General features: G+C 41.3%; 1 protein-coding gene across 1 annotated transcript in view; it reads right to left on the reverse strand.

Moving 5' to 3' along the window:
* Positions 1-1,602: 1,602 nt before the first annotated feature.
* LOC139263520 (cardiomyopathy-associated protein 5-like) overlaps positions 1,603-17,576 on the reverse strand; it is a 120,181-nt gene continuing 104,207 nt past the window's right edge. The window contains exons 12-13 of the mRNA XM_070879734.1: positions 11,016-11,192; positions 1,603-9,507 (exon numbers count right to left, since the gene is read on the reverse strand). Of these exons, the coding sequence (XP_070735835.1) occupies positions 9,255-9,507; positions 11,016-11,192 (430 nt within the window). The 3' untranslated portion in view covers positions 1,603-9,254. The remainder of the gene's footprint in view (positions 9,508-11,015; positions 11,193-17,576) is intronic.

Consider the following 17,576-nt stretch of genomic DNA (forward strand, 5'->3'; position numbering starts at 1 on the left):
AATGCACCCATTAAAATTTTCAAAATCACTTGTTTTCAAGCTGAACTGTTATGTCTGTCTGCCGCTGCAAACTCAGAGGCTCACGTACCATCCTCTGTGTAAACGCTGCATTGATTGACCTTCGAGGGAAGCACTTCCTCATCCATTTAAGTAGCCACCAATGAACGACTGCGGAAGGCAGTACCGACTTTTTTCAGACGTGATTAGTGGTGCTTGCTAAATCAGGCGGCCGGACCGAATTTAGCAAGCAGGGCGCTAGCACAGTCGTTGCATCCGACTGACATCGTGATCGGACTGATAGCAGCTAGGTGCTAACATTTCGCGCGCCAATTAGCTCTCAACTGAATTTTCCAGCAGGGCACTAAAAGCTGTGCGCCCAGGCGCTAAGCAATTACACTCGCTTTAACGCCCCTTCTGGCCACTAACTGAGATGCGAGACAACTGGATTTCCACCCCTATGACTCTAAGCCTGCCAGTTAAATGCATAGTTTGAACTGCAGAGAAGCTGAAATCAGATGTCGGTCAAATAATGTAGAGTAGGGAAGTAACCACTACTCTCTGTTTTCTGTCCTTTAACCTACTTCCTATTCATGTTGCCATATTCCCTTTAATACTATGTGCCTTAACATCATCAACAAATCTTCTATGTTGCACCTTGTCAAATGCCTTTTTAAAATTTATATACAAACAACATCCGCTATATTTCCTTATTCAATATACTCCACTGGGGGAGCAATTCAACCTTGTTGTGCCTGTTTTTTTTGGTGAAAAATGGAGGTTGGTGGGATGAATTTTGGTTTGAGATCTCTCATGCCCAATCTCCCCAGAAGTGCGGCAACTACCAAATTGAAAGCCACGTCTTTGAAGCGTGCCGGGCGCCCAGTTGAAACAGGCATTGGGTGCCTTAAACATGCAAATCAGGGTCCTAACACTAGTTTTAGCAATGGGCGAAGCTTGCATCATGCATGCACCACCAGTTGTCCAGGTCTTTAGCAGCTTAACGGTTCTTTTCATCATCAAGTTGTCCCACCCCTTCTGTGGCTATCCTTTTACTTCATATGCACTTGTTTAACGCACATAAGAACTCATGCTAAGAGTGGAAGCAAGTCTTCCTCGATTCCAAGGGACTGCCTATGATGATGATGCACTTTGCATTTCCCTTTATTTTGAGTGCCAATTTTATTTTATAGTCCCTGATAGCTGAAAAAAGAATGCGATGAGCAAGCACTAGTACACTTGGGGACTTGGGGAAGGCTATAATAGATGGCATTGGAGAGGGGAAGAACACTGAAACATTGGAATCTTAGTTTTAGTACAAATCATTTGTATGTACTGATGGTGTGGAACAAGGCTAAGCCATCTGTCATGTTAAAATTTCACTTCTTTCCAGAAGCGCTGCTGATAACTATGTTGTGTTTTAATCATCACTTATTATAACAGTTTCCACATTAATAGGGAATCCCTTAAAGCACCCTTCCTAAAACACCTGCTTAAAACAAGATGCGTTCTATGTCTGCAGATGTATAATAGAAACAATCTGGGTATAACTGAATTGGGTAGTTTTGTTTCAATTAATAATTACAAATAAAACGTAACACCGCATTTTTGAAATTTCAAACCATTCTTTATTTTGCTGTATACATATGTCAACAACATCATTTACAGTATTCCAAAAGAACAGTTTACATCTCTTTCTAGAAAGGCAAAAGTAAAGAATGTCAAGTTATTTGCATATGTATGGTTAACAGTCAGCATAGAGATCATTGTCCAAATCCTCAACAGTCTGCGTGCAGTTTACGCCAGGAGCCAAAAGAGATCATATATTGTGGGATAAGTAGAAATTCAAACAAATGATCTCCATAAACAAAATAAGCAGATTCAGTCATTTAATGCTGTGTGTGTATTGATCATAGACCATCAAGAAGGTTTCTTTCCACTAAGGAGCAAGAGCAGGCTGACTTGTATTTCGCTTGGCTTTGTTTTTCTTTATGGTGAAATAATTCACAAAAATTTTTTTTCTTTCAAAGGTTCAATTTATGTTGAAATCTTAGAACCTAGAACATGGAGTGTTGATAGTATAAATTGCAGCTTTTGTACTATCAGTATAAAGTGTTTACAGTGCACACTGTACAATTATCTTTTCTTTGTTTTTGTACCAGCCACACTGCTGTTTACAATGTCAGAAATACATTTTTAAAATTGTCAGTATAGATGTTGCTATATATTTTTCCATTGACCTCTTGGTCAATTTCATATAGACTAAAACCAAACTTCATAGCTATCTCTAGATACTTATGTTAGAAACAAGAGCATTTTAAACCTTTCTACTTTTAAGAATCTTTATTAGGATTCACTAAATTATCCAGCACCCATAATTATAATATTCTCAGATACATCTTGGCTTCTGATGTAATAGAGTGTTTATAACTCCCACATTAAGGAGTGTTGTAGGGTGCTTTCATAGGCAAAGGCACCTGCAGGATATATGTCTGTATATATATATATAAAATGGCTGCCAGAGATGCCGCAAAGCATTAGGGGAACTTCGCTAGCCAACTTGACTATATTCCTAGTTAACTGATGTAATTGCATTTCCTTACACAGGAACACTGGAAAGGGAGAGCTCAGCAGAATGTCTCTAATCAGCAACTCCCAGGCAAGATGTCCTGGTAGAATACTGGACAAAGGGATTCCTGTAACTGTGTTAAGATAAGGAGGTTAGGCGCAAACAAAACCCAAGGGCAGTAGAGATAAGGGGGTCTGGAAAACATCACGAGGCCATGAGTAAGCCCCTACCTAAGCATGAGGGGATCACGATGTCCCCTGGTGCCTGGGGGCCAATTCCATTGGCCCAAAGAAACCAATATGTAATCTATACTTATTATGATTGGATTGTGTCCAGCCGAAATGGGCTGAGTAGCTGTAGCAAACTGTTGTAAAACATATACATCGATGAATTTCTTTGTTCGGCGGAGAGGAGTGCCTGGAGGTAACTAGAGGCTTTCTCCCCGCCGGTGTAAATTTGGCGTTTTGACGTTTGGAACCGACCCAAGTGATGAGTGATTCTTCCAGGATTTCATTCGCGCTAACAAGGAGTATTTCCAACTCAGTGGGGAGTTTTCCAAAATAGCTGCAATGTATGGCATTGACATGTGACAAGTTATGTTTAGCTTCATTTTTGTGAAATAAAATATTACAAAATAAATAAATTAATAGCAGTAAACACAATTGGTAATGAAATAACATGATGGCACCACCTAACATGTCATAACACCCTCTAACAAGCCAACACTGCCCCCTTTAATTAACTATAAACACTTGCTCTATAATACTCACCTTGCCATAATTATCTTCAGCACAGCTCATAGGTAGGTCTAGATAAGAATTGTATGAGCATTTTTTCACAAACTAAATATAGATGGGTAAGGCCATTTGGCCCATTCTAGTTCATGCATTCAGAAAAGCCTACAGTTCCTCATCACAACATTTAAGTGAGTACAGGGTTTATTACCTTATCCAGAAGTCCATGCCACATGTTGATCATTCTTGGAGAACTTCCTGACATCAGGCTTAAATTTGCCATTTACTACTTTCTTCCTAAGACAATTCTCTGATATTAGGGATTAGCCTTATAACTCTCCCTCAAGGGTCCACTATCTGTTTTGTATATTGTTGACCTTAACGGGTACAGTACACAATGTGTGATCTGACCTGAACACTGTAGAGTTTTAGTATGATATCATTTGACTTGTACCTAAATGGCTTAAAAATTCACTATTGTATTTGCCTTGCTGATGTCTACTTACATCCCCCTAATCCTATTTCAACTTCATCCTTAGCTATTGATTTATTTTGCATTAAAAGGGTCAATGAGACAAATATTGAAAGAAAAAGGATTGAAGAACTCCAATAGGAGGTGCTACACTTTCATTTGTGTGTGGCTATTATGGATCTCTAAACAGGTACTTCATTCACAAAAACTGACCAATTTTTTTCTTTGTTTATTGAAGACTGTTGCATGGTGACATCATTTGTATCAAAATGGGCCATTGTGTTACATGTGCCTGGTATCATTCCTCCACAGTGAGCATGGTGCCTCTTTAAAAAGGTACACCCAATTCCATATGGAGAATCCTATACAAACACAATCGAATATATCTCTCACGGGCATTATTATTACTCTGGAGAGGTAAAAGGCAAGCTAGGAAATGATTCCAAGAATCAAGAGCTGAAGTTATGAAGAAAGGTTAAGGAAGTTGTCATTGTTTTTATGGAAAAGCGGAATCTGGTAACCTAACTGAAGTTTTCAAAATGATCAAGGGCACTAGCAAAATTAACCCAGTCAAATTGTTTACTCTAGTGAAGGATTCACATACCAAAGGACACAAGTTAAGAGGAAGAAGGGAAATCAGGCAAAATGTTTTCACTGGAGGAAAATTAAATTGTGGAGTAAGTTTCCTGGGAACGTCGCCAGTATAAATGGGTTCATGAGACAATTAGATACATTTCAGGACATACAAAGGCTTGAGGGATTTAGTGAGGTGAGAGGTTGGTGAGGCTCATTTATGATAAATGGATTTGTTGGATCAAATGGCTATTTTCTACTAAAATTTTTTATTTCTTACGTGATTAAGAGTTGTAACAACAACTCAGAAGTAAAATGACAGCCATTTTAAAACATCTAGGCATGGCACATTGTGATTACTCCATATTCATTACTTTAAAATTCAGAATCAGCTCATGACCTGCTTTAGCATCAAACTGAAATAGAACAGTTCACGGGGGTTGCGATTAAACACGTCAACATTTTTGTTGTTACTGCACATTACCTCACTTCTAGGTTGCTCATCCTACTCCACACAAATTAAATCTAAGAAATCCAGTTCAAATACCAGAGAGGGCAGAAAGTTAAAACAGTTATAAAATACAGATATGTCAAAAATAAATTTTCCATATTACACTAAATAAAACCGTCTTCACCCTTCTACAAACTATAGTTGGCCATTCACAGACTCGACCTGCATTTGGCTTTGTACTAGGAATTCATTCCAATGCAAAAAAAAAGTAGGTATGAGTTGCATTCATCCGTCAGTCAGGAGTTAACATAAAATACAATATTCCTTCATTATAACACTCTATTATGGCACAAACTCCGATATAGTTCACATGTTCATGGCTCGTTCACTGACTGAGAAACCACACAAGTCAAACAGCCCTGTATAACATACCACTTACTATTTTTTTATTTCCAGTACTGGAATATGTAATATATTAGAATGGCATGCTTATAAATCTTAATTTGTTAAATTCAGTTTTCAACCATATAAATAAACTACAAAATAACAATGGTTTCTGCAAGTAAAAACATTCTTATGTACATCACAACAGTATTATATAAAGAACAGGCAAGCTACTGTGAACTGGCATTAGAAAAATATGTCAACGTAAGAATACTATTTTAAGATAATTTTGTGGGAGAATATATTACATTAAGCTAACAGCGCAATAAGTTAGTACCTGAGGCATGAGCTTACAAAAGTTGAGGCTGAAATTCCAAGCAAATCCTAGCAGTGGGTGGTGTGGGGGAGGGAGCAGTGTTGGATCAGAAGCCCACATTCTTTTATGGTGGGGCCGGGAGGAACACGCCTGTTCCTCTTGGCTTCATATTCAGGTAAGTATATGCCAAAAGCACTCCTTGTTGGTAACTGGCAGTCCCAATGCCTGGTTTCCCTCCAGGCAGATCAATCTTGCAGTGAGGACCTCAAACAGCCGTTAGGCCCCATACTTGCCTGTGCAAAGGGCCCAACGCTTATTAAATAAGACTAATACTTTAAAGTTTATTTTAAAGCAAAAGCTACGCATAATGTTCTAGATAATAAGCTGAATTGCACAGATTCTCTGGAAAGATTCTTCAGTGACTTTTCTAGAGAATGATGGAAGCTGAATTCCAAACTTTATTAAAGTTTGTTCCAACCAAAATTGTTTGTTCAGAAGCAGACCAATAAATAATTCTACCGGTTATCATAAAAAAAGAAATAGAGGAGTCAAAATTGCCCCTTTTTGTAGTCCTGCACTAATGATTTATTGCCCGGAGGCGGGCGGCGGAAGTGACCCATCCGGAATTACCCCCAGGATGCCAAGGACGAAAATGGGTTTGTGCTGCGCCCCTTACTTTTCATCCCAGGTGGGGGCACACACGGCAATGATGTCATCGCCGTGCATGCCAACCCCTTATCGCCTCACCCCAACCCCTTTGCACCCCACAGGGGAAATTGCCCTGCGGGATGCGAGATTGGTATGGGGCGATGCCAACGACAGCTTCGTGGGTCACAAAGCGGCCACCCTTAAAGGGGAAGGCCTTACGCCACGCCCGGCATCTTTTTTTTGTCGGACGACTTTGCAGTCAGCCCGACAATAGCAGCCATTGGTTCAGCCAGGCTGTCAACATGCGGCCCGGTACCCGGCAAACCCTCCCTGGTGGCCCAGCAGGAAAGGGCAGGGACGCTGTGATGTGTCAGCGTGGCACCCCACTAACGCCGCCCTATTGCCCCGCGGAGACGATTCACGTCGCGATACCGCCCTGCACATTTTGTTCAGACAAAGACCCTGATCCAGCGACATTTAGCAGCCCATCTCATCATGTGCTAAATATTTCTATTAATTCAAATTGTGTGCCCAAGCGGGGTGCAGGGCAATTTCGCTCCCTGAGCTATTCTCATTCAACTGAGGGAACTAAGACTGAGGAGTGAAATTGATAACGTTGCACTTCTTTAATTTAAATCTCAATTGTTGAAATATTTTGAAGAATCTCTTTATTCCAAATTCATCCTATTTACTTATAGACTTCTATTGTCTATTTTTTTTAAATACTTTTAGCTCATAGTATTAAAACAATGAACACATATTTAAAATGTTCACATATCCAAAAGACCTGAGTTCATAAAGATTTGAGATAAATGATAGAATGTTACAGCACAGAAGGTGGCCATTCGGCCCATTCATGCCTGTGCCAGCTACTTGATGGAGCTATCCAATTTGTCCCCCCACTCTCCTGCTCTTTCCCCATAGCCTTGCAATTTTCTCCCCTTCAAGTATTTATCCAATTCCCTATTGAATCTGCTTTCACCGCTCAAATGAGATTCTACCTTTGGAAATGGCATGCCATATATTTAAAAGTTATAGGACACGGCACGGTGTACAGAGTGAGGGTTTAGCACTCTTCAAAAGTTTACTCTTTCATTTCTGGAGGCTCAAGTTCAGATTCAACACAAGGAGATGATGGCCTGAATTGATAGTAGTTAAGGGTTATGAGCAAAATATTCTCTAGTGCACCAAGGGTGACATGTTATGTGTGGGTAATTTTTGCAAAAACGTCAGTGTGAATGCAAAATGCCATTCACCAAAAGTTCACAGCACCAAGCATACAATTGTTCAGAACCATTAATATGTACAGTTTGTGATATTTGATCATGGGGCATATTCTGCATTGTCAGTAAAAGCATTGTAAAGATGGCACAGTAATTTAAAATGACCCATATCTGACTGACAATCACAACCTCATCTCCAATTATTATATTCTCCACTTCTAAACTCAGACAGATTCACAAACTGCACTTCTTGCTGACTACAACTTCACCCATATATTAAAACAACCAATTAAAAATAAAAATAGTATTCATCAACAACGATATACACACCAGTGATGATCAGTAATTGTATTTTTGTGCACAATATATCACCAGTGACAAGTCAGCATGAACGGGTTATTCTATCAATGGAAATTTTTCATCTTCCTGAGTCCAACTGAGGAGGGTAGAACCATTCCTGGACAGTAATGGCCAGAGATAAATTACTCATAAATGTTTAGACTCATGAAGAAACATAGGTATTAGGGTATGCTAATTACTTCACATGTATAGAAACAGGAGTAGGACATTCAGTTCTATGAGCCTGTTCCACCATTTACTTAGATCATGGTTGATCTGCACCTCCATTTACCTGGCTTGGTTTCATATCTCCCGATACCCTTACTTAACATAGGAATAAAAATTAAGTCTCTGACTGGAACCGAACTGAGGCCACCCAGTGAAAGTGCAGAATCCTAAACATTAAATCATCAGGAACCTCTTAAAGGCAAGAGAACCTAGAGAAGATGATAAAACTCCATTGATAGGATAACCCACTCGTGTCAACTTGGCACTGGCAATATAATGTACATAAAATTACAATAAATGATCCTCACTGGCATGTCCTAACCACTAGATCACCAGGGACCTCTTAAAGGCACCTTTAACTTACTTTCAAAGTCTATTTTCCTAGTTTTGATTTTCACTGACAATATTTCCAATACACTTTCCAAATGTACAGAGAAGGTGAACAGTGCAGTAATACTGTTCAACAGCTAGTGCTTAGGGTTGTTTACAGATTGATATCCAATGCTTGTACATCATGACACATTCCTTCATCAGTGCAGCTCTACAACAAATATCGCTGCAGTATGAGAAGAAAATCTTTTCAAGTAAGTCCATCTATGATAAATAATTTGGAATACCTTAAACAATCCAGACAGCAATGTTACTTTAGCAAATATGCAGTACCATAGACAAACTACTGCTAGATGTAAAGCAACACCTGAAGATACCCATTTTCCACATATTTCTTATCTCAGTAAATGCGATAGGTAGGATATAAACACATCATCTAATAAAATGCACATTTTAAATCACTAAAGTTACTCAGCTCCTGAGCATAAACTTTTGCCAACTGAGAGAATGTCTGTACTGAATTAAAATGGGCTTTTCTTCCAACAAGTTCTGCAAAAAGATTCCACTGAAACAGTGAAAAGGTTATGATCATAATATTTAAATTGCAAAAAAAAAATCAAAATTAGGTGATAATATGAAAAGCCCGAGATTGGCTCAGTTCAGACTCCAGTTCAAAGGATGGAGATAAAATCAATAACTACAAGTTCCCAAGTGGCAGTGCCCTTTGTTGGTTGAATCGAGGATTCTGTACAATTGGGAGCTGCAAAATGGATCGTCTTTAATTGAACTAGGGAGGCCAAGTTTAACTATCAATAATCATTCATATAGAGTTAATAATAATTCATTTTTGATGGGACAGGCATACCTTCAATTTAAGTACCAGGTTAAGTTTAGAATGCCCTCATGAAAAAAAAACACTGCAATGGTTACTGGCAACTGTTCAAAAATTTGGACAATTAAAGACTTTGATAGCATGAAAAATGGTTAGCATTAGCTGTGTTTAGCAAACTCAGGCAATTCAGCTCCTGTGCACACAGTCAGAAATCCAGGCTTCTCAACTACAAATGCTGGGCAGATGAAGTCAATGAATTGGTGCTGGAAGGTATGAAGTAACTGTCCATTTTGGGCATTGAAGAATGACAGTTGACCACTGTCACAGTCCAGAAAAACACCAAGCCTTCCTGGGAAATCTGTGATAAGGACATCATGTGATGCACTGTTATGAAGAAATTCGTACCTATGCCTATTAGAAAGAGCAGGAATGTCAGCAAGATAACACATTGGTCATGTAAGAAGCAGAATGAAATTAAACAACAATCCGTGGGATGCATGAATTATTACCATATCATCAACCATACCAACAAAAATTCATCCACAGGATGATAACTGACAACATGTTTGAGTTAAGGGACAAGCAAACCCATTTTGCCAGATATCTTCAGATTAATCAAATTACTGTATCCTCACTTCTCCGCATCAAAAAAACCCGCACGTTAAAACATAAAACTGAAAAGAAAAAGGTTTTCTAGCAATCTCACCTATTTATACAATTATATTGTACTGGACTGTGTATTGGGGTATGCTGTTTGAGGCTGTAGGCACTGTGGCTATGAACTGTCAGATCTATAATAATGCCAGTCTGGAACAGGTGCCCAACATTAACTACTACCTTTACAAAATAGCTTGATAAATTGTCCTAGTGGCTCAATGAGTGAATACACCACATGAATGGTACTGAGCCATACAGACCAGGAGAGTCTCAGATTTGATCATTCAGGGTTCCTGCTCCTCACTGTGATTTAATGATTCTGCTAGAAATTGTGTGTGTGTACATTTGGGATAGTAGAAGAAACTTGGCTGTGATTCCTCCCTCCCAAACACAGTTGGGCACCAAAGAGTTGGCAGCACGTGGGAACCATATTCCAGCATAAGTTACTGACCTCATAAGAACAGAGCAGGAAAATAGGGGGAAGTAGGGGAAATAATGGATGGATAAATATTTGGATAGGAACAGAACTGAAGATTATAAGGATAAAACTGATAAAGCTAGAAGTTATTACTGGTGTTATTAGTGAGTGAATAATAGGCATCCATCCACTAATAATGCCAACAGTAACTTGTAGCTTTATCTATTTTCCCCTTATAATCTTCAGTTGGATGTTTAAATGAACAATACCATAAATGATTGAATACTCTAATGCGGTTCCTGAGCTACTGAGACCATGGAAACGTCATGCCAACTGGTCAAGAATTATTATGGTTGCCTGTAATGTTAAATACGGAGAAGATTAGATAAGTGGGGTTATATTCATTATAGAACAGGTTGTACATGACCTGTGAAAGGAATGGGCATGGGAGGGCAAATAGGCATTTTTCATCCCATAGTGTTTAAAGCCTTCTGCCTAAGAGGGCTTCTGAAATGAAGCAGATATATTTTTTGTAACCTTGTTTCTCCTTTCAGGTTAGTTAGCTGCTCCAGCCTATGAATAGCATTTCGCTATTGCCAATGTTTCTCCCACACTTAAGCTGTGGAGCAAGAGCTCTGTCTGGCTCTCCATATCTCCCCATGACCTCTCCCAGCCATTGCTCAGAAAGGCTTAGGCGAGACTAGTGAAAACCACCTCCTTTACTAGAAGCTTATGCACGTTAGGACTGAGCTCAATTCCTCCATTTGGAAGCACACTGTCAAGGACTATAGCAATGGGGCGTCCCCATCCCACTATTATTTAGTAAATATAGGACAAACCATACCCTGCTGGTGTTGCATAATATCGCATGCACCATGATTTGCTGTTTTTCCCCAGTGAGCTACTTCTTGTAGTGGTGGGATATGCTACTCCAATCCTGTAGGCCTCACATCGGTCTACTGTTGCTTCCCAATAATGTCGACCACGAGCAGGCAAAGATTCTCCAAGAACAGCAGGGCAGCTGTGGAAGGAATGTAGATACGTTGAGGAAAATAATTTACAACACAGAAATACAATCCACACAAAGTACCTGAAAGATCTCTGTCACACATTGTAACAGGACAATAGTCTTGGATAATTCATGATGTTGACATAGAAACATAGAAAATAGGTGCAGGAGTAGGCCATTCGGCCCTTCGAGCCTGCATGACCATTCAATATATTCATGGCTGATCATGCAACTTCAGTACCCCATCCCTGTTTTCTCTCCATACCCTTTGATCCCTTTAGCCGTAAGGGCCATATCTAACTCCCTTTTGAATATATCTAACGAACCGGCCTCAACAACTTTCTGTGGTAGAGAATTCCACAGGTTCACAATTCTCTGAGTGAAGAAGTTTCTCCTCATCTCGGTCCTAAATGGCTTACCACTTATCCTTAGACTGGTTCTGGACTTCCCCAACATCGAGAACATTCTTCCTGCATCTAACCTGTCCAATCCCGTCAGAATTTTATATGTTTCTATGAGATCCCCTCTCATTCTTCTAAATTCCAGTGAATATAAGCCTAGTCGATCCAGTCTTTCTTCATATGTCAGTCCTTCCATCCCGGGAATCAGTCTGGTGAACCTTCGCTGCACTCCCTCAATAGCAAGAATGTCCTTCCTCAGATTAGGAGACCAAAACTGTACACAATATTCAAGGTGTGGGCACAACTGCAGTAAGACCGCCCTAGAAGAAACTTTATACTTATAAAAACAATGCCTGTACTGATTTTAATGTTTTCACCAATATATTTTTTAAAAGGGCAAGTGTAATCTGGGTAAGGCAGACTGCAAATTGGTTGATCTTTGCTTTCTACCATTACTTGGAAGGATTCTATGGCAAACAGGTTGAATATTGCTGTCATTTTTACTCCTGGCAGCACATTGCTGCTGTTGCACCATTGGTTGCAAGTTCGGTTCCATGGGCAACACAATTCAGCTGTGGCCTCTTTGGCAGAGCCTCGTCACACATTGCTCCTCGGTGAGCTCTGCAGCCAGGAATAGACACACAGCACTGGGTAGCGGATTCTGGTAGTCCTATTCCTATGGGATGGTTTTCTACATTAAAAGTGCCTTTTAAGTGAAAGTTATTGTTGAATGTACAGATTTTCTCATGCTTGCCTTCCAGCTCAAGTCCCTAGGCCTCCTCTGCTGAATATCCTCCACAGCACGATGCTGAGGATGCCGTGAATAGCACGTTTAGTGAGTTGGTCTTACCACAGGTAAAGGTTACACAGACAGGTAGGGAATGGATGACCAACAGGAAGAGCAGTGGAAGGAAGGTAGTGCAGAGGCCCTCTACGGTCATTCCCCTCCAAAACAGATACACCGCTTTGGGTACTGTTGGGGGGATGACTCATCAGGGCAGGGCAGCAGCAGCCAAGTCCATGGCACCGTGGGTGGCTCTGCTGCACAGGAGGGCAGGAAAAAGAGTGGGAGAGCTATAGTGGTAGTGGATTCTATTGTAAGGAGAATAGATAGACATTTCTGCGGCCGCAATTGAGACTCCAGGATGGTATGTTGCCTCCCTGGTGCAAGGGTCAAGGATATCTCGGAGCAGTTACAGGACATTTTGAAGGGGGAGGGTGAACAGCCAGTTGTCTTGGTGAATATAGGTATCAATGATATAGGTAAAAAATGGGATGAGGTCCTACAAGCTGAATTTATGGAGCTAGGAATTAAATTAAAAAGTAGGGCCTCAAAGGTAGTAATCTCAGTATTGCTACCAGTGCCACGTGCTAGTCAGAGTAGGAATCGCAGGAGAGCTCAGATGTATACATGGCTTGAGGAGTGGTGCAGAAGGGAGGGATTTAAATTCCTGGGACATTGGAACCGGTTCTAGGGGAGGTGGGACCAGTACAAACCGGACGGTGTGCACCTGGGCAGGACCGGAACCAATGTCCTAGGGGGAGTGTTTGCTAGTGCTGTTGGGGAGGGGTTAAACTAATATGGCAGGGGGATGGGAACCTATGCAGGGAGACAGAATAAGTAAAATAGGGGCAGAAGCAAAAGATAGAAAGAACAAAAGTAAAAGTGGAGGGCAGAGAAACCCAAGGCAAAAATCAAAAAGGGCCACATTGTAGCAAAATTCTAAAAGGGCAAAGTGTGTTAAAAAGACAAGCCTGAAGGCTCTGTGCCTCAATGCGAGGAGTATTCGTAATAAGGTGGACAAATTAACTGCACAGGCAGCAATTAATGAATATGATATAATTGGGATTACGGAGACATGACTCCAGGGTGACCAAGACTGGGAACTCAACATCCAGGAGTATTCAACATTCAGGAAGGGTAGACAGAAAGGAAAAGGAGGTGGGATAGCATTGCTGGTTAAAGAGGAAATTAACGCAATAGTAAGTAAGGACATTAGCTTGGATGATGTGGAATCTGTATGGGTGGAGCTGTGGAATACCAAAGGGCAGAAAACGCTAGTGGGAGTTGTGTGCAGACCACCAAACAGTAGTAGTCACGTTGGGGACAGCATCAAACAAGAAATTACGGATGCGTGCAATAAAGGTACAGCAATTGTCATGGGCAACTTTAATCTACATATAGATTAGGCTAACCAAACTGGTAGCAATACGTTGGAGGAGGATTTCCTGGAGTGTATTAGGGATGGTTTTCTGGACCAATATGTTAAGAAACAAACTAGAGGGCTGGCCATCCTAGACTGGGTGATGTGTAATGAGAAAGGACTAATTAGCAATCTTGTTGTGTGAGGCCCCTTGGGGAAGAGTAACCATAATATGGTAGAATTTTTTATTAAGATGGAGAGTGACACAGTTAATTCAGAGACTAGAATCCTGAACTTAAGGAAAGATAACTTCGATGGTATGAGATGTGAATTGGCTAGAATAGACTGGCAAATGAGACGTAAAGGGTTGATGGTGGATAGGCAATGGCAAATAGTTAAAGATCACATGGATGAACTTCAACAATTGTACATCCTTGTCTGGAGTAAAAATAAAACGGGGAAGGTGGCTCAACTGTGGCTAGCAAGAGAAATTAAGGATAGTGTTAAATCCAAGGAAGAGGCATATAAATTGGCCAGAAAAAGCAACAAACCTGAGGACTGGGAGAAATTTAGAATTCAGCAGAGGAGGACAAAGGGTTTAATTAGGAGGGGGAAAATAGAGTACGAGAAAAAGCTTGCCGGGAACATAAAAACGGACTGCAAAAGCTTCTATAGATATGTGAAGAGAAAAAGATTAGTGAAGACAAACGTAGGTCCCTTGCAGTCAGAGTTAGGTGAATTTATAATGGGGAACAAATAAATGGCAGACCAGTTGAACAAATACTTTGGTTCTGTCTTCACTAAGGAAGACCACAAATAACCTTCCGGAAGTACGAGAAGTGCGAGGGTCTAGTGAGAAGGAGGAACTGAAGGATATCGTTATTAGGCGGGAAATTGTGTTAGGGAAATTGATGGGATTGAAGGCAGATAAATCCCCAAGGCCTGATAGTCTGCATCCCAAAGTACTTAAAAAAGTGGCCCTAGAAATAGTGGATGCAATTGTGATCATTTTCCAACAGTCTATCGACTCTGGATCCGTTCCTATGGACTGGAGGGTAGCTAATGTAACACCACTTTTTAAAAAAGGAGGGAGAGAGAAAACGGGTAATTATAGACCGGTTAGCCTGACATCAGTAGTGGGGAAAATGTTGGAATCAATTATTAAAGATGAAATAACAGCGCATTTGGAAAATAGTGACAGGATCGATCCAAGTCAAAATGGATTTATGAAAGGGAAATCATGCTTGACAAATCTTCTGGAATTTTTTGAGGATGTAACTAGTCGAGTGGACAAGGGAGAACCAGTGGATGTGGTGTATTTGGACTTTCAAAAGGCTTTTGACCAGGTCTCACACAAGAGATTGGTGTGCAAAATTAAAGCACATGGTATTGGGGGTAATGTACTGACGTGGCTGGAGAACTGATTGGCAGACAGGAAGCAGAGAGTCGGGGTAAACGGGTCCTTTTCAGAATGGCAGGCAGTGACTAGTGGGGTGCCGCAGGGCTCAATGCTGGGACCCCAGCTATTTATAATATACATTAATGATTTGGATGAAGAAATTGAGTGTAATATCGCCAAGTTTGCATATGACACTAAACTGGGTGGTGGTGTGAGCTGTGAGGAGGATGCTAAGAGGCTGCAGGGTGAATTGGACAGATTAGGTGAGTGGGCAAATGCATGGCAGATGCAGTATAATGTGGATAAATGAGAGGTTATCCACTTTGGGGGCAAAAACACAAAGGCAGAATATTATCTGAATGGCGGCAGATTAGGAAAAGGGGAGGTGCAACGAGACCTGGGTGTCATGGTTCATCAGTCATTGAAAGTTGGCATGCAGGTACAACAGGTGGTGAAGAAGGCAAATGGTATGTTGGCCTTCATAGCTTGGGGTTTTGAGTATAAGAGCAGGGAGGTCTTACTGCAGTTGTACAGGGTCTTGGTGAGGCCTCACCTGGAATATTGTGTTCAGTTTTATTCTCCTAATCTGAGGAAGGGCGTTCTTGCTATTGAGGGAATGCAGCGAAGGTTCACCAGACTGATTCCCTGGATGGCTGGACTGACATATGAGGAGAGACTCGATCAACTGGGCCTTTATTGACTGGAGTTTAGAAGGATGAGAGGGGATCTCATAAAAACATATAAAATTCTGACGGTACTGGACAGGTTAGATGCAGGAAGAATGTTCCCGATGTTGGGGAAGTCCAGAACCAGGGGACACAGTCTAAGGATAAGGGGTAAGCCATTTAGGACTGAGATGAGGAGAAACTTCTTCACTCAGAGTTGTTAACCTGTGGAATTCCCTACCGCAGAGAGTTGTTGATGTCAGTTCATTGGATATATTCAAGAGGGAGTTAGATATGGCCCTTACGGCTAAAGGGATCAAGGGGTAAATAGAGAAAGCGAGAAAGGGGTACTGAGGTGACTGATTAGCCATGATCTTATTGAATGGTGGTGCAGGCTAGAAGGGCCAAATGGCCTACTCCTGCACCTATTTTCTATGTTTCTATGTTTCTATGTGTCCTCCTCCTCCTCCAAGATGTCCATCAACGTAAAGCCTGCTGGTTTTACTGTGTGAACAATACTTCCTGCTCTTCTAAATGCCGGAGCCCCTGACAACTGTCTACACTGTCTTCACACTAACTTGATAGCAGATGTCATTACTGCAACTTGAGCTGGAAGGCAAGCATGAGAAAATCTGCACATTCAACAATAACTTGCAATTGAAGGCACTTTTAATGTAATCACAGACACAGGAGGACAATCAATACCATGCAAAAGAAGTAGAGATTAGGAGGGGTGACTAAAAACCTGGTCGAAGAGTTGAGTTTTAAGAAGGTTATTAAAAGAGATGGAGGTGGGAGAGGGGTTTAGGGAAGGAATTTCAGACGGGGATCTTGGCAGTTGAAAGCATGGTGGTCAAAGGTAAGGTGAAGAGAGGAAGGATGTGATGACAGTCAATGGAGATTAGCAAGGAGAGAGGTAAAGGCTGAACAGGACTTCGTGTGGGATAGGATACAAACAGCAGAGTTTTGGAAAGCCTGGAGTTTATGGACAATGGACCATTGTCAAGGCCAGTAAGGAGCGCTGAGAATAATCAGGGGTGAACTGGTCTACGCCAGTAACGTGAAATGGGCTAATTGTGAATTGGTAGCTCGTTTTACATGACGGCCAATTTAAATTTCACCCAATTTCACCCCCATCGAGTCTGGATATGATAAAGGCTTTTTGGAGGGTTTCAGCAGACAATAGGCTGAGGTAATAATGATGGGTGATGTTACAGTGGTGGATGCAAGCAGTCTTTGTGATGAAGGGAATATAGAGTTGGAAACTCAGCTTAGTGCTGTACAAGACACCAAGGACTGGATTTTCGGCTTTCCCGATTTCGGGGGGCAAATCACAGCGGGGTGGTCCCGATACCACCTGAAAAATGTTTGTGCCTTCAACCGGAAAATTCGCCATAAAATGAGCATCCATGATTGGGGTCGTTAAATCAGGCATTACACAACGGACATTGTGCACCCAAGCTGAAAATCGCAGCGTTAAAAAAGGCGGCCATGCGCAGTCGTGTTTTTGTTTTCCCGGGCGCAGACATATTTCAGGGCACGGCGACTTCCTCCGCACATGTGCAGATGACCCGCCGAACCTCTGGCACTTCTGCAGTGATGGAGCAGCATGAGGCCAGGGAGCGTGCCAGGCATTTCTCCCCGGAGGTTGCTGAGGCCTTAGTCCACGCAGTGGAGAGGAGGTGGACATCAATCCATCTGGTTGGAGGTGGGAGACCACTCCCAACTATTTTCAAACAAATAAGATGTGAAATTGCCCAGGAGGTGTCTGCGACAGACACCGTTGC

The sequence above is a fragment of the Pristiophorus japonicus genome, chromosome 1 (assembly GCF_044704955.1).
Source record: "Pristiophorus japonicus isolate sPriJap1 chromosome 1, sPriJap1.hap1, whole genome shotgun sequence".
Taxonomy (NCBI): Eukaryota; Metazoa; Chordata; class Chondrichthyes; family Pristiophoridae; genus Pristiophorus; species Pristiophorus japonicus.